The sequence below is a fragment of the Ostrinia nubilalis genome, chromosome 1 (assembly GCF_963855985.1).
Source record: "Ostrinia nubilalis chromosome 1, ilOstNubi1.1, whole genome shotgun sequence".
NCBI lineage: Eukaryota > Metazoa > Arthropoda > Insecta > Lepidoptera > Crambidae > Ostrinia > Ostrinia nubilalis.
The window spans coordinates 10,934,061-10,952,573 of NC_087088.1; the positions used below are offsets into that span (position 1 = coordinate 10,934,061).

General features: G+C 35.5%; 1 protein-coding gene and 1 long non-coding RNA gene across 7 annotated transcripts in view; one reads left to right on the top strand and one right to left on the bottom strand.

Moving 5' to 3' along the window:
* The window catches only part of LOC135072141 (major facilitator superfamily domain-containing protein 12-like), a 101,156-nt gene extending 87,329 nt beyond the window's left edge, over window positions 1-13,827 (top strand). For 3 of the 6 annotated variants that reach the window (XM_063966115.1, XM_063966107.1, XM_063966123.1), the window contains exons 3-11: window positions 8,576-8,742; window positions 10,041-10,124; window positions 10,721-10,943; window positions 11,438-11,549; window positions 11,870-12,087; window positions 12,537-12,723; window positions 13,034-13,145; window positions 13,428-13,578; window positions 13,660-13,827. In XM_063966115.1, the coding sequence (XP_063822185.1) occupies window positions 8,576-8,742; window positions 10,041-10,124; window positions 10,721-10,943; window positions 11,438-11,549; window positions 11,870-12,087; window positions 12,537-12,723; window positions 13,034-13,145; window positions 13,428-13,578; window positions 13,660-13,810 (1,405 nt within the window). In that variant the 3' untranslated portion in view covers window positions 13,811-13,827. Of the gene's footprint in view, window positions 1-6,765; window positions 7,014-7,144; window positions 7,247-7,525; window positions 7,690-8,575; window positions 8,743-10,040; window positions 10,125-10,720; window positions 10,944-11,437; window positions 11,550-11,869; window positions 12,088-12,536; window positions 12,724-13,033; window positions 13,146-13,427; window positions 13,579-13,659 lie in introns of those variants that run through there. The other 3 variants (XM_063966093.1, XM_063966101.1, XM_063966127.1) reach the window with 3 other exon arrangements.
* Window positions 13,828-13,922: 95 nt separating this feature from the next.
* LOC135072209 (uncharacterized) lies at window positions 13,923-16,522 on the bottom strand. Its single transcript, XR_010257371.1, has 2 exons — window positions 16,291-16,522; window positions 13,923-15,850 (listed from the first exon to the last, which is right to left on the bottom strand). It is a non-coding gene; the product is annotated as an uncharacterized LOC135072209 (long non-coding RNA).
* Window positions 16,523-18,513: the final 1,991 nt, after the last annotated feature.

The following is an 18,513-nucleotide window of genomic DNA, read 5'->3' on the forward strand; positions in this document are numbered from 1 at the left end:
ATGAGAGAAGTAGTTTGGTAGTATTAATATTTATGTCTTTCGTCACATCATCAATATCTGCGTGGGTGTCATTCACAAGCTCTACATGTGTGTTTAGTTGTAATAAAACAAGCAATTATTCAATCGTAATGTCTGAATAAGACATTGTGAATACACATTGAACCTGTCAGATTTGAGATAATATTTATTTTAAAGTGAACCAACATAATATAGTGAGTACAGCCCACCAAGGGTACACAATGTGGGTGGCAAATAGCCCCGTAGCTGTGGTACAAAAAGGCCCAGTACGCCGGACAATCGGGGCAAATGCAATAAATTATAAGTACCATTAGTGCCGCTATATCAATTAATGTTGGATTTAATTATCGTGACTGCAAAGGGCGGCAGACCACGACTAGCGTTGCGCAGACGCTCGAGATTCTCCGGACTCGAGTAATGTAATTATGTCCGTACTCGCTCCATACGGCTTAATCGAACTATAAATGTTTACTTATATGGGTTGTTATTTTCAGCAAACAAACGCAATAAGTATCATTTTGATATTGGATTTTAACTGTTTACTCGAAAAATGTTCTCGTATTACACGTAACATGCATTTTGCTGTCGGGTAAGCTTGGAAAATCAAGTAATAAAACACGAGATTAACGTGTAATTGAAATTCACGCGACGCCTCGTTCGCGATATACATTTTATCAAAGTTATAAAATGTAATCGTGCTGAAACCTAAGTGCTTTAATATAGCCCTCTTTAAAACTGTCCTCTGAAAAATCGAATATTCAAGCTTCCACAATTTCAGACTTTTTGCATCAGTTCGTAGATACTTTAAATACTAGCGACTACACTACACACATCACTAGCCACGACTGTCTACCGCCGGTCGCATAAATCAAGCGAGCGCAGTCGCTGCACCTCATACTGCATTCGATTGGGCAATCGGTTGTGACCGATCGTGATCAGCCTATTTTTAATAGGCTGCCATTTTTGAATGGCAGTAACGCGGGTCTATCTGATTGCGTCACTCCGATTTCGATAGCTGCTGAAACAGAATAAAAATGAGCAGTTTTCTATCGATCTACAAAAAATAAGTTTTTAAGGTTATTTTTGCATGCTCTACATATTATTATCTATGTACTAAGTTCATGTCATAGGTCACGTTGATCTTTCCTCATCGAATATATCTTAACCTACGAAGATAAGTATCCGTGTAAAGATATTTACACGGTTTTCTTTATCCAATACGTATATCTTTTTTAAGTTCTTACCAGTATAATGTAGGTACCTACTCACACTCTGAAATACCTCTTCAGAGTCTTAATAGGACTCCTCAGAGCCTCAAGAGTCACGCACGACCAAGAATAACGTTACTAATAATGGGCTTCGCGCTTCAATCAAAGCGCTTCTGGAATCTTTATTTTAATTGCAAACACGACTCAATCAACATAAATTATGTAGAGATACTTTACTTTGCTCTTTTCAAAACTTTTTTGTGTTCCGCAAGCTGTAAAATTATTTATCGGAGCTTTTAATTTTTATTAGACTTAAATTTTTCTTTTCGGTTCGTTCGCATGTTCAAATTGCGGTTTTCTGGGGGCACGGCAGTGCCCCCACCAAGTCGAGCAAAAAAGCGGCACGGCCGTACCATCCTTTTCTCGAAGCAATTCAGGCCATTTTCGACCCCCTGTAACTTCGTTGTGGATAAAACTAGAAGACTGAATTTTTAGTAACCATGCAGGCATTGTAAAGACACGGTATATTTCAAATTCCATTCAATTTGAACCAGTAGTTTAAGAATTATAACGGGTCAAAGTTTCTTAATTTTGTCACTCACTGACTCACCGATCATCAAAACTCTAAGGCACTTCTAGCAGACCTAGAAGCTTCAAATTTGGAATATAAGTAGTGTTTGGTGTATGAATCAAGGAAAAACTAAAATATTTGAGGGCACGGTAGTGCAACCGCCAAGTCGAGTAAAATTTTTCAATTTCGGTCCAGTTTTCTAGATACATAACTGCTATCTACAAAATACAAAAAGAAATGAGATCCCATCAAAAACAATACTTGTCAAAAAAACCAAGTCTCGCAACTCAGTTGTTCTACGGTAAAAAGTTGTGAGATCCATGTAATACCAAGTCCAGGCCAGGAAATCTTTAACGTTTTACATAAATTATTGACTTGGCCATCGCATGAAAACACGTGTAAATTAAATTATAAGTATCCGTGTAAAGATATTTACACGGTTTTCTTTATCCAATACGTATATCTTTTTTAAGTTCTTACCAGTATAATGTAGGTACCTACTCACACTCTGAAATACCTCTTCAGAGTCTTAATAGGACTCCTCAGAGCCTCAAGAGTCACGCACGACCAAGAATAACGTTACTAATAATGGGCTTCGCGCTTCAATCAAAGCGCTTCTGGAATCTTTATTTTAATTGCAAACACGACTCAATCAACATAAATTATGTAGAGATACTTTACTTTGCTCTTTTCAAAACTTTTTTGTGTTCCGCAAGCTGTAAAATTATTTATCGGAGCTTTTAATTTTTATTAGACTTAAATTTTTCTTTTCGGTTCGTTCGCATGTTCAAATTGCGGTTTTTTATTTTACCTTGTACCGTAAAGTAAGCTATCGCAGTGGCACCCGTATCCCAACTAATATTATAAATGCGAAAGTAACTCTGTCTGTCTGTCTGTCTGTTACGCTTTCCCGCTTAAACCTCGCAACCGATTTTGATGAAATTTGGCATAGAGATAGTTTGAGTCCCGGGAAAGAACATAGGATAGTTTTTATCCCGGTTTTTGAAACAGGGACGCGCGCGATAAAGTTTTTCTGTGACAGACAAAATTCCACGCGGGCGAAGCCGCGGGCGGAAAGCTAGTAAAGTATATGGTTATTGACTTTACTAAACATTATTAGGCAAGACACCATAAATTTGTTCGCCCAGTGTTTTTCACACGCATCTATTTTGAAATATTTATAAACATGTTAATTTTAAGTTATCTCTCTAAGCCCACATAAAACTTGATGGAGGTGAATCTTTCATTAATGAATTCCTCTAAATAAGGACACAATAATGCTAAGCTAACTCTACATTTTTGAAGAAATGATCTCTGTATATACAAGTAGGTATGAGTAAACAGCATAAAATAAGTTTATTGAGTTTATGTTTGTCTTTCATAAAGACCTTAATCAAACAATGTTAAAGTTTTAAACCAATGAAGTATAGTTATTTTATTGATAAGCTTCGATTTCCGACGTAACTGTTGCATATTGGTTTTCTTACACAGAAAATACCTACTCGTAGTAAGTAACAATTGTAGCTTTATTCGTGCACTAAATTATCTTTTTTCCCCAAAACCAACATCCAAGCATCATTTCGTTGTAAGATGGCGGTTCTCCATGACCGGCTGACCGCTACGCACCGCGGGGTTCCAAGTTTTTAAAAATATACGTCTTTACTTATTACAGTTATTCGACTATAAAAAGAGATTTCAATATTTTGATCGCGAATACGTGCCCATAAAAACTGAAATGTGAAACGTGCTTCACTCACAAGAGTAACTTTATGCAAAACCATCAGAATTAATCTATATTTTACCAGGCACTCTTATAAGCTATAAATTAACACTAAAAATTTATAAATTAGCATTTAAAATTATTTAAATATTTAACGTAATTATTTTTCTGAACTCAATCGTTGAAAAAATAATCAGCGCATTGAAATTAAAATCATATTATTATTCTATTTTTACTACGAACGTCAGTACTCACTTAATTTTCTAAATGAAAACAATCTTACAAGGCCCACATTAATTTAAAGCCCTTTCTGTCAACGCTTATTACAATTACAATTAAGTAATTAAGAATAATTCAACGTCAAAACCGGTAGCTGCTTTGTAAAACCCGCCGTAAATATTTACTTAAGGATAAGAAATGGACTTGTGCTATATTAAGATGTAATAAAGCTTTGTGTGAAGGTAACTTTTGTAATTATAAGCATTATCTGCACGTCGAGGCTATGAAATAACAGTCAAATTATTGCAATTGTGATTCATAATACATATCTTAATTATCCACATGCAACAAAATAAATTCTTGAAGACTCTACCTATTGTAATATTTAAATTATCGGGACTCTACATAGTATATTTGTGATGAATAAGTACCTAATTAATACTGAAAACATTTCACTTACGTTTATAATATTATTATAATAAAATGATTTATGATACTTCGTACTCAAAAATAATTACATTTACTTTCAATATTCAACGATTTTAGATTAATTTTATGTAGTTAAATATGCTTTTTCGCAATTAGCTAATTTAAACACGTCCGAATAATATAATTTTCTGGAAGGACTATGCTTAATTAAGCACCATTATGTAACAATAGGCTGCCTAATAAATTATTTCTTAATAATTAACAGCCGACTCTACATCAAAACTTGCCAGTAACATACTTGTAGCGCCATCTAGCGAGAAAGTAAGATATCAACACATTCTTGCTGGTCTCTACCGCCAACTAAGAATTCCTTCGCCCAAACTTTACTTACTCAAGAACATGTTTGGCTCATTCGTTACAAGATGGAGTTTTTACTGCATTTTCCGAGTTTCACAAAATAGCTTGAAATATTGATTTTCAATATTAGAAAAGCTAAATACATAGGTTTTCCGGTCATCATTTTACTTGTATTTGAAGGCTATGTTTATTTCAAAAGTAAAATTAAATATCAATATAAGTAATATATTTACTTTACTTATTTGTATAACCTTGACTGGCTCTACCTACATAATTATGTTAATCTGATAAAGTATCCCAAACAGAACGTCTCTCTCTTAACTATGTAACAATGTGATTAATATTTCGTAACTGTAGTAGGTATTTGTGACGATTTCAGGAAAGGTGACATTGAAATTGATAGTTAGGTAGGTTTTGTTTGTAAAACAATATATTGCATAACACTGAACAAGATTATATCTGAATCGGATCGAAATCGAATCCTTTGACTCTACATTTTTTGTACCTATCAAGGCAGGATTAACCCATTCACTGTCTACAAACGAGTCACAAAATAAAACAAATAATTTCGTGGACGATCTGTTTCAAAAACAATAGGTTCATTTGGTATAGTTAAATAGATGCTAATTCTGTAATCTGTTAAGTTTTCAGTTAGACAGTTCCCCGTCGTCCGGGTCAGCAAACCAGCGCCGTGGGCAGCCAGGCATGAAGTGCGGTACGGGGCGGAAACCCGACACCCGCGGAAGCCACTGTCAAGTTAAGCAGCCTACTCGTATGACACCCCGGCCGTCGACCGGCACTTAGCTACTGAGAAAAGAATAGAGGCAGAAATCCTCCTTGAATCTTACGCTCTAGAATATTCAAAAAAGGACCTTAGAAGGAGTAAAGATGTGTTGTCCTCTCAAGGTTTTTTTTAATCCACAACGAGGAAGCTCTTGACCTATATCTCACCTGATGGTAAGTGACGATCAGGCCGAAGGTGGAAGCGAGCTTCACCCGGAATCCACAACCATCCACCTCTGCATCTGAAGCAGGTGGTCTTACCACTAGACTACAGAGGCGGTTAAAAAAAAGTTGAAGTACTCAAACTTGCTAACTTGAAAAACGAAAAACATTAGTAGATGTATCCTGCCGATGCCGCCGCAGAACGAGGAGAGCTGACTCCAAATAATGGGAAATAGCTAGGTCAAAAAGGAGGTGCCAGACGGTAGCGGAAAAACAAACCGAACCTTAGCAGAAGAGTGGCCGCTTTAAGATGATTAGTGAAATCAAATACCGTTTTATGCTTCTATGCTTATTTCATTCACCATCGATAATGAACCTTAATTTATTCGTCTTTTGTCTTAGAGTTATTTCGATTGTTCAGCGTAGGCGCTGGACCGCTGGGATAAGTACCTGTTCTCGTCATGAAATTGGTTCAGCAATAACTCTTGAGGCAATTGCAACCATAACATAGGATTTGAGCAGATTACCATAAAGTCTCTATCATAATTAAACACTTCTATGAATAAAATAAATAAGTGCCTTATAGATCAAAAGCCATAGCTAGGACTCCTCTCAGAAAGTCTAGAAAATGCGAATTTAACTGACAATAATTCCATCCTTTGCAGAAAAAGGGTTCAAATGGCCAAAGTTCAAGTCAGCGAACGCCAATACGAATCCTCGTTAATAGACAATGAGTGCAATATAAAGTGGTCACAGGGCCGTAGCAAGACTGAAATTACCGGTAGCAGCGGTAATCGGTAGGGCAATATCAAAAGTTTATTTATCACTAATCAGATCATCAGAAAATAAATAAGTCCGGCCCTGTCACAAATTATGTTTAAATGTAAAAATAACTTTCTAAAAATAGAAAACTATTATACACATAAATTACATTGTTATAACTATATTACTGTAATATTAATAAAAATAGAAAACAATTATACATATAAATTACATTATTATTATATAATTTACACTTTAATGGATCAAGGTTACGGTTTAATCAGGGAATCATAAAGGTTAAGGGTCAATTTAACCGAACTTGTTAGTTTGGTCCATGGTTAGAACAGCGTTATTTTTAAAATCAAAATTTGAATTGCGAAATGAGTATGTTTGACAAATGATTAGTTTTTATAATGTTTTTTTCCGAAATGATCGTTTATCATTTGTTTTTTGTTACATGTTAACGAACCGGTTACATGCCGGTTCTAATATGAGTATCTACCTTTTTTCCAATGACTGACGACGGAGTAGGGCTTATCCGATGTCATAAGTCTTGATGCCTGCCGGCATACGACACGCGTTTCCGTATAGTTCCTAAATTATGCGTTATGTAGTAAGTCTTAGTCATGGATAAGTAATTTTTTTTTAATCACACGAGGAGTAACTATCCATTGAAATTGGTTTTGTGATTCAAATATTTTGGGGCCAAAATGAGTGCGTCTTACGGTGCCACAGAAAACCTGGTGGAGAAGGATGTTCAAACGGACGTGAGAACTCTTCAAAGGTAATCAGCGTATTAACGTTTCTCATCATCGTTCATCTAAGTACTTCAGTACTCGTCTCCGACAATTGCACCATTTGACATGCTAACTAAATTAGGACACAAAGAGGAAATTTGAGGTGCAGATGTAGAGATCCTGGTCGCAGTGGCCACTTAGTTCATTTGTAGTTTAGTGTTCGTTTGAAAATGTCTGAAAATAGAATAAGTGAACCGGAGACCAAAGAACTTTCAGATAAGTGTGTATTAATTAGTCACTTTTGCCCACAGCTTCGCCCGCGTGAAGTTAAACTTGTCACAGATCATTATAAATAATAGCCTAATGTTATTGTGATGTATAAACAATAATACTGTAAAGTTTCATCAAAATTATTCAGTAGTTTTTGCGTGAAAGAGTAACAATCATACATCCATACAAACTTTCGCGTTTATTTTAGTAGGATGAACCAACTTTGTAAATCGATATTAGTAGGAAAATGCGATCACAACATTAACTCGTAATCGCGATTTACTTCATGCCTCATTTAACATTTTAGCTCAATGTATGTTACCAAGATTTATTGGAGAGTACGTGAGAGTTCAGTGTTAACCGTTACTAAGATGCAGTTTCATTTGGAATCAGTAATGCGATATTACAGTGGTTTATAGTTACTAAAATGTGGCTCCGATCGAGTTACAAAAGGTGAAATAACTAATTCTGTAATTAAAAACAAGTATAGCTGACGTGTTTTCTTGTTCTCAAACTTAGTAAATTCCGTGAGTATTTATAAAGTAATTAATCAAAGCCCGAGAGCGAAAAAATTTTGGTCAGTTCTTTACAGGATTTTTTTTAATCATGTTTATTAGATATTATTCGTGTTAGCACACTTTGTTTTCAAATACATTAATTCAGCATGAAATTGTGACTTTATCCTGTAATTGAATCTATAGTAGTTTATTTTTAGTAACGACCTATGTAGGTAATGTGGGTAGGTAAGATTTTATAGGTGTTAGATTTCTTAATTGTCCTTTAAAGTTAAGTCCAATTTTATTAGTATTTCGCATTTTATGTTAATTAATTTAAAATATGAAAATCAACGCGGCCACTTGCTTTGGAAACAAAGGTCGGATTTTTCCTAGAGTCGCACAACCGGTTTGTAACCGGGTGAAAAAAAGATTTTAATGTTATGTAAGCATAACTTCAGTATGATGTGATCACGTTAATTTATTTTAAATGTAAGTTTTTGAGAAAAATGTTGCATTGTCGTTTTTAGGGGTGACCGAGGTGAGTTGTAACAGTGCGTTTTTAGATCAAGTCTCGAGCTAATAAATACGTGCTGTAAGCTCGCCTTATTTTCGCCATTTTCTCTGCTACTCGGCCTAAATAGTTTTCCAAAAATCGATAAATCGACTAAGTAGGAATGTCACAATTTCCTCGGTATCCCCTACTGTCGAAACTGACGACTGTTGGCCATACTATACAAAGATACCGTCTTACATGATGCGCTTGTATTAGATTACCAGATTATCCTTAATTTGACCCAAGGAATACAAAATTCGGGGCTCCTGAGCATTGGTTTTCTTTTCAGCGAGCCTTACAGGCGAAGGCGATGGCTGGTCAGTCAAAACGTCATATTCGGTATAGGCCATGTCTACAACGATCTCTGTGCGGCCATGTGGTTCTCCTACATGATGCTATTCTTCCAAGCGGTGCTCGAAATGCGAGCTGCGGTCGCCGGCGCCATGCTGCTTCTAGGTAGGTAGACCTTCTTCATTAAATGGCGCAGTTGCACTATGTGGGAAATTGATCGAGACTTATAGTGTAAACACGCACTTCAGTCTCAGATCGTTTCGCCGTGCATCGCTTATACTTCGGTGTGCGTGCTCGCTATTCGTCTCAATCAATTTCCCGCATAGTTTTGCGCCCAAACGTTCAATTAAGAATTCCGATAATGAGCCACTCTAGTATCTTAAAGGTCAGATAAGAATCTGACTTGATAAATGGCTATCGAAGAACTTTTTTTGTGTTGAAAGTAAAGTTAGAAACAGCTGACAGCCAAATTTGCTGCAGGGCTTTGAAGATCAAAGCACCAATAATGACCTGTCTGTCATAAATTTTATTTGTTTATCCTTAGTTTACCCTTCAATGTAAGGTACGTTAGACGTTTAAAATTGATATTTTATGAGAATCCTTACGAAAACCACTTCCAAATACACAGGATTACGTCATGCATTTATGTTAGTAGGTGTACATTTCAGAATTTCATAAGTCTGCTTTTACCGAATCATTTATTATGGCATTTATGGCTCTATCCGACCCAATGTGCTCGTATTTATGTAGAAAGTACCCCCTTCTGACCCACCGCACTACCAAACCACACTACCAGTAGTGTCGTGGGGAATATTTTTTCCCTTCTACACTACCAAGCCAGTAGTGTCGTGGGTAATTTTTAAGGGCCTTACATCTTCATTCCCATCGACACTACTACCATAACTAAATGTAAAATTTGTAAAATTTTGGATTGTTTTGTAATAAATTATGTTTATATGCAACCCTAACCTCTGTGCAATTTTGCAGTTTGACGGAATTTACTGAAAATAAAATATTACCTAAAAGGGCTTATACCTATACAGGGTGTTAGGTAAAAGGGTATATGAGCCGACACTAGCCCATGTTAACATGGGCTAGTGTCACCATACCATTTATATGACCATGTAAACATAATTTATTACAAAACAATCCAAAATTTTACATTTAGATATGGTAGTAGTGTCGATGGGAATGAAGATGTATGTTACCCACGACACTACTGGCTTGGTAGTGCAGAAGGGAAAAAATATTCCCCACGACACTACTGGTAGTGCGGTGGGTCAGAAGGGGAAAGTACCTAACTAGCTTACTAGCCTACTCGTAGCGTAGAACTTATGCAAAAGCTTGTGAGTTGCGGTTATTGACTCATATCATTATGACCTAATTATTTTATTAAGCCTTAAACCTATCGCTCTACGTCATGTAGGTACCTACTTAGTAAAACTTGTTCTTAAATGTTTCAGGTCAGGTCGTTGATGCATTAGCGACGCCGGCTGTGGGTATACTTGCAGATAAATATGGCACAAAGAAATCCTGGCATTTGACAGGTAAGAGGTCTTAATTTAAATTCTAGATGATGTTAAATTAACATTAGATTTTCCTGAAAACAAAGAATCGCTTTCCTGAAATATTCTCTTGAACAATCAAGTGGAATCAATCCTGCTTGTGTAGATATCTTAGCAAGACTGGAGCTGGAGTACGTACTAGTACCTACCTACCTACTAGTATTTATTTTGCCATGTAATAATTACGAGTAAAGTATAATGAAGTTTATCCTGTGTTTCCACTGTCCCATTTTAAACTCGAATCCAGAACAGAGGTAATGCAACTCTCTGACCAATGACTTATTTTAACTATTAATGACAGTTTGTAGATTAGGCTAAGTATCTTTAAGTTTCAGCAGGTTAGGTAGTCCTTGGATAGTTAAGCTACACATTATATTTTGAATGTTAACGCATCTGTTGCAGTGTCAATTTAAATGCAGTTTACAATGCCAATAAATCATGACCTGGACGTTTACATTTTACTGCGTTCCAAATGGTGTTAGAATAGAAAACGAATTTTCAAGACAACTTTTCAAACGCTTGTTTAACTTTGTTCAGGATAGATCACTATTCAAATACTTTACTTATACTTTTTTCAGGATCGATCCTAGTGAGCTGCACCTTTCCCCTTCTCTTCATACGATGTTGGGGCTGCTGGATGAAGGCAGACGACAGCTACCTGTCCTGGTGGATGCCGTTCTACTACGCAACCCTCATCGCCTTCTTCCAAATAGGATGGGCTATCGTCCAGATCTCGCATTTGGCCATGATACCAGCTATAACTGATAATCTGCAAGTCAGGTCGGAGCTGACCTCGATAAGGTACTTACTCGTAATTCAGCCTTAAATGTTTTGTATTCGCAAGCTAGAGCTATATCTAGACGTGTATTAATCGATCGGGCCCGCTGACGCGCATTGGGAATGACCTAGTTCCAGGAATATTTGATAGACTAAGCAGTTAAGAACTCTATATTAAGCAAATGGATGATAGTATTATTATTGTTTACAGGAAGACTGAGTGCTTTGAAAATTAAAAAAAAATCTAGTCAAGGCTGAACAGGTTATTAGATCACCTTTTAACTGAAGAATCTACCGAAATACCTAGATCAGAATCAGTTCTATCGGGGAACTAACACGTTAGACTTATTTAAAATAATCCATTTTTTTTAAAGGGCAGTTGAGCTAACTTAAAAATCTTTGATATGGATTCCAAAGTTTTAGAATCGTAGATAAGGTAATTTAATGAAACAAATTATATTTCAGCAAAGCTTATGTTGCAGCTAATATCCTGATAAAAATAATCTCAAAATGTCCAGGTACATGGCCTCAGTGATATCCAGCCTGCTGGTCTACCTCATCACGTGGGTGGTGTTGAGAGCAACCAATTACAGCACATTCATTGGTCCCACAGACGACTACAAGTTCAGAGTAAGTCCAAACAAAACTAAGTAGGTAGGTATAACAGTTAATTTTATAGGAGCATTTTACATGAAGTAAGAAGTAAGGACACTTGCAAAGTTTGAGGCAGTTTGTGAATCCTACCAAGGACAATTATTATGTTAATATTATTATGATGAGTAGTACCTACGAGCTTTTAACCATCAGGTTACTGGAAGTCATAGATAGTTTATGTTGTAGATAGGTATCGTTTATTTAACTACCTACCTAGGTATTATCATGGCATATCAACTCATTCAAGCATAAATCTACGTAATACGCCTGAAAATTTAAATATTCCGTTATTTCAGGATGTGTCATTAATAATTTCAAGCATCGGAATTGCGGCATTCACCTTTTTCCACTTGCTATTCAAATTGAGAGGTAACAAGGAGTCTAAGACGAATGGCCACGCCACCAATGGGACCACCACGCTAATGACAGCAGCTGAAGAAGACACTGCAACGGCTGGGAAGAGTAAAATTATGCACTTTCTACAAATGCCGTTGTTGTACCAGACTAGTTTGCTGTAAGTGAAGTACCTACATATTATGTACATTTAATAAGGTCTTCTTCTTAGACAATGGGCAGGGCACATAGCATGTAGAGCTGATAGCTGTTGGGGCAGAAAAGTTCTGGAGTGGCGACGACAAAAGTGTGTGTAGGGCTCCCACCAGGTGGACCGACGATCTGGTGAAGGTTGCGAATAGTAAGTTTACCTGGATGCGGGAAGCACTGGACCGGTCGTTGTGGAAATTCTTCGAAGAAGTCTTTGTCCAACAGTGGACACTTCATTTGGCTGAAACGAACAAATGAAATCTTCGGTATAGGTTGCAGTAAATTTCTGAATAAGAGCCAGACAATCATAAAAATAAATAACATAAGTAAAAGTAGAAATTATGACCAATTACACAGTGCCTTGAAAAGTACGTAGCAAGCAACTGACACTTAAAATCATAAAATTTTGCATTGTTTCAGATACGTCTTTTCCAGGCTGTACTGGGCCCTCAGCTTGGTATACGTCCCCCTGTTCCTAGAAGAACGATTGTCCGTCAACCCCACTCAGGGGTCAGAACTGATCGCAAGCGTTCCTCTAGTCCTGTACATCTCTTCTTTTTTCTTCTCCCTCCTTCTCAAGAGCAAGATTAGCAGTTGCGGCAATCAGGTAGGATAAAAAAAATTATAGCATAAAAAAATATTAAAAGACTTAGCTGATTTTACGCATACACCCCGCAGCCGTCAGACTTTTAGTCGGCTACCAATTTGTATGAGAAATCAACCTAATCCAATACAAAATCGGTGTAATAATGCGCACTACCACTACCACACCGGGTCGTTCCGGACTACTATGCCAGAGGTCGCGGGTTTGATTCACAGTGCAAACATTTGTGTGCATGATGAGGCATGAACTTATTTTTTTGTATTGATATGGGTGTGAGACTGTGTGAGATATCTAACTTGTTTTTTTTTTGCAGATAGCCTATTTAATTGGAAGTTCCCTGAGCCTGATCAGTTGCCTTTGGATAGCATTGGCTATCGACCCAGAAGCCAACATTGTGCAAATATATTTAGTCGCCACACTTATTGGTAAGTTGGCCATCGTTACATTAGGTACCTATGCATCATGCATAAAATGATGACACCCTATACATAGTTACTGTCCCAAAATTCAGATGTTGATGGATGTGGATGAAAAGCAATTGTTTGGGTTGATCATTACTAACTACACGGGGGTCTATTTTATGCTAAAGCACTATAAATGCTGAGGAAACCTAAACTCTGTGGATCAAGAGCAGAATTGACCAACATTTCGTATGTGTGACTGTATTTTAAAGCCACGTCTATTTACTGGTATTTATAATCCTACAGGTGCTGGTAGTTCCATAACACTAGTATCAAGCCTATGTGTCACCGCTGACTTGATCGGACCTCATTCACACCAAGGAGCTGCCATCTACTCAATAGTGACCTTTGCAGATAAGCTGGTTACTGGCATAGCCGTCGTCGCTATTGAAAACTAGTACGTACCTATTAGAGTAATAAAAAAAACTAAAATCGTGTGTAAATTAACTGATTAAAAACTGTTTTCGTTTCGTTTCAGCAAATGTGATAATGTGGAGGATTGCCCGCAGTATTACAGAGGGGTGCTAACCTACGCCTGCGGCGGCAGCGCCGCTCTTGGCATCATTTGCTTGTCAATCACAAAACTAACAAACCGGCGAAAACATGGTCAATCAAACAATAAAGTATGATATGAATTTAGCATTTACATCATTGTATTGACTGTTTACATCTTATTTTCTGGTATGCCCCTCAGTTATCCCAATGAAATCGCAAAGAAGGGCAAGGATTAAAACTCTCATAAAAATTTTAAGTCGCTTTTAATTGGATAAACATTAAAAACATGAATAAATGGTTCATACTCAAATCCTTCAACGTCGTGTGACAAAAATATTTGGCACAATTTAATATCCAAGTGATGCATATTCATAGAAGATTTTGCGTTATTAAAAACACTAATCATTCTCTTTTTGGTTGCGGTACTCATACATGCTTGTAAACAGATGCTATATAAATTTTTACAATTTCTAATTAGGGTGCTTGGATCTGCCAAATTCGTAGTTTCCGATGAACGATCGAGCACGTGAATATTTTCCAATGTTTTACATTGACTAAGAGATTGGAAAAATGTATTATAATCAAACCTCCTATCAGTCAAGCGCAGGTTCTTCAACGTTTTGCTCAATGGTACCGATCGGGATATAGACGACACGCACGGCGATACAGATGACGCTACAATATCTAACGTTTCAAGATTTGCACAGCATCTAAACAGAACATTGAAGAACTCAACACTGTATCGCACAGTACCAGCTAAACTTAAAAACGTTAGTTTTGACAAAAAATCACAACTTGGTGTTAATGTAATAGGAGTAACATAGTTCAAAAGAAATGAAACAGTCAATTGAACCTTATTTTTACTTTTCAAAGGCTCATCCAAATTAAGTATAAAATTCGGGACACCGATCCTCTTTTTTTTAAATTCGTAGGGTTCCTCTACAATGAAATCACCTATCGGCGGTACTGTTGGAGTAGTATAATACCAATTAAAATTATCTGGTACAGGGTTCTTACTGCCATATTCGAAATATACTGGAAAACAGTCTTTCAGCCTATGAAATAAGTTCGAGAAAAATGTATTGTTAAAACAAGTATCTTCTTTTTTAAATATTAATACAGCCATGTTTCCAGTGAGTTGATTATTATACTGAGGCATACCTCTTATCTTGATATTAAACTTTTCTTTAAAAAACTCTTCAAATACAGGAGTAGCATACACTATTACATCATCTAAAGTTATTCTGTTATACATTATTATAAATTCATAGTGTTCTTTAATTAACATATTGAACATGGACATGCCATAATAAGGTCCATAACTTAGTTCTAAGTTCATGAAATAAACAAAAAATTGTTTGAATTTAATCATTCCATCAAATTCTCCATCACATTCTACATAGCCAGTCGGCTCATTTATTATGGTACATTTTAAAGTATTCAAATTGGCTTTTTGCAAAAAATATCCCGGTACATTTGTATACAACAAATTAACGGCATTGCCAATTAAATGCAAATTTTCCATTTTTTCAAATACATCTTGACCTCTCAGTACCTGACTTTCTGAAAATGTAACTTTACCTTTTTCAAAACTATAATTGATACATAAACTATTGATGGTAGGACAAGCATCATGCATGTCAAAAAAGTCTAAGAATTTAATTTCTGTATAAGAGACATCAAGGGATTTTAAATTTTTCATCCTCTTTAAGACTGGTATGATATTAGTTTTACGCAAATCTTTAACACTACATAAATTCAAAACTTGTAAGTGGTGGGCCGCATCCTTAAAGAGATTACATTTGAAAGTTTGTACAGTTGCCAAACAACTTAGCGACATGTGCCATTCCTTTATTGCACAAGGTAGTGTCAGAACTTTTCTCAAAATATCATCTGAGGCGTCATATAACTTAATTAAAGATATCAAATCTAATTGCCTTAAAATTATGAGAATCACTTCTTCTGGTAAATCACTAATAATCATTTTGAAAGCTTAACTATAAAAGTTATAAATAAATCACAAAATTCCTGCACCATACAGTACAGTACTCCTATGAGTTGGTAACTTATGTGTGTAATAGGAAATTAATTCACCAACCCATTGCCGATTTGCTTCTTAGTGAAATGTCAGTGGTACATGGGTTTTCAAATCCAGTTTCCTCCTTTACACTATTCTGTAACAAAAATACAATAATAACAATTAATTATATGCTGAGATTGCGGGTTGAATTCTCGCTTGGTAAAAACGTTTGTGTGTATAAACATATTGTATTGGTTGGGTGTTTTCTATTTATAATAATGTATGTATCCATTTGTCTAATACCCCATAGTACCTACAAGCTTTATTTAGTTTGCATCTAGAGGTGCAGTTTAAAATGACCAAAGATAATTTAATTAATTTCTTTTGTTTTCTATCAAAAAACTTTGGTGTAGGTAGGTATTTGTGCAATTTTTATTAATCTGCACCTAACTTTGTATCAAATTGTTTTGCTTTTCTTTTTGATGCATGCAATATTTTCTCATTTATATAAAAATAATTTGTTATCTAAACAGATTCAGAGTAAATTTTATTTATACATAAAATTAATTTTAATGTTGGTTACCACTTACCTACTTCTAATTTCCATTTCCAAGAAGTAATCGTTATCGAAGTTGCGGACTGAATGTGAATACCACCAACCTAGTCACGGTGGAGCGTAAGGGCAATAAGTTTTAGAGAATACAAATAATAGCATTACAATCACAATCAATGATTATTCTGTTTAATGGCTACCACCCAATGAAAACAACACAATCAATAAAATCATAAATCGTTCGAGACGAGAGAGAAACGAGAATCTGACGAGAATGACATTATGATGACACTTCATGAATGACACATAGGGATGTCCGATCCGATGACATACTTACATAGATCGATACAATGGAATTCGATTATAACATTCAATCCGTTGCTAGAGCGACATGCACCGAAGATCGGCAAAATAATCGTATTCAAAGTCAAAGTCAAAATTTCTTTATTTGTATAGACTATTAAATAGTTCTTACAAATCGTCAAATATTTTGCTCTTAAGGAGCCTCTACATGTCTCATAATCTTTTTACCCTACCAGCGCTTCGAGACCAACATTTGGCAAATGCTGAGAAGAAGCGCTGCAACAAACTCAGTCACCACTAGAGATGGGTTTCCACCCGGGTAAAAACCCACATGAGGGTAAAAACCCAATAAAAACTCGTTTCATTCCACCCGTGCGTGTTTACACCGGGTGGAAACAAATAATTTTATAATTATTTCAATTGGTATCTTTTCTTTATTTTTATTGAATTTTTCTCATTTAAGTTTATTGATTAATAAGTATAAAGTGAAATTTAACACTAATATGCATTTATATCGTGGCCAAATCGTAAAATTGATCACGTTATGATGATGTGACCAATTATTTTATAAAATGGTGTTATTTCAAGAATCGTTGAACCGATTTAGAAGAAATTTAGTAGGAACACAATAATTTGTGATCATGGCAAGGACATGGAGGGGGGGGGGGGGATGCCAAAGATGCCAAACTCTCTCTTTGATGACATTACGGTATAAAGTTACAAATAACAACACCAACTACAAAGTACTTCTGCTTAAAAACTTGAAATCGAACCGCCCTTCCGCCACTGTAACGCATTGTAACGTTTTTCAAGACCTCTTCTCCCCCCAGATTGCATTACGTAACACTAGAACGCCCCCTTAGCAACAAATACCACTTCTCACTTTAAAAAACGCTATTTTTGTTTTCACCCACCAGAATGGGTGATAATGGGTAAAAACCGGGTTTTTACCCAAATCACCCAGTTTTAACCCAATCGGGTGAAATGGGTTTTTACCCACTACCCATCTCTAGTCACCACTGTCTGCCGGTTAATTTAAATAAATAGAAAAAGCAGTAGTAGGTACGTACATTTCGTCCATTTGCGACGACACTGTGATATATCAAAAACAGTGGTTTTACAGAAATCGACTTTTTAACTTTTGAATGACCATAACTCTTAAAAGAAGATTAGGATTACCTAATTGTGTATGAAACGTTTAAAGATTAACTATTAATGAATTTAAATATTTATAGTAAGACATAACTTTGCGTCTAAATTGATGAAATTAAAGCGATTGAAAAAAAAAGAGACAACTTATCACGTTGTTCTAGTAAAAAATAATATTTTGAAGATGGTAAGTTTAGTTGTCACGTTGAAGATGATGTAAAAAAATATATTTATATAAGTCATTATTTAGATAACACGTTGATCTTGAAAATTTTTATTTTATTTTAATAACATTACAATCATTAAAAATGAGGTAATTTTTGGAACAGGCGAATATTTCGCTTTGCCATGTTAAATTGCACTTATAAAAATATTATCTAAGTAGACAGACAGTTGTATACATACAATATTTAAGCTCACATTAAGTTTTCTTATTCTAAAAACGAATGCTTATCAAAATAAACGAAAAACTCTCAAAAGTAAAACCACGTAAACTACTAGTTAAAAAAAAACACAGTAAGAGAAACTGTACTAAGTATGTATGTATGCAGAAGAAAAAATTGTAGGTAGGTACTTACTAGGTTAGTAAATAGATATTTTTTAACTGACTAGTTATGACAATTTAATCCTAAAATAATCAAAGCAAAAATCGCCGTCTCCGGCGCATAAAATGGCAAAAAAGCAACATTTTGGTACCTTTTAGGGTGTTTTAATTTTTTATACTTATTTAAAATTAAATTTATAAAAGTTATTTAAATAATGTATTAATAGTGAAAAATAACAACCACTATTTATAAATAATGTAACCATTT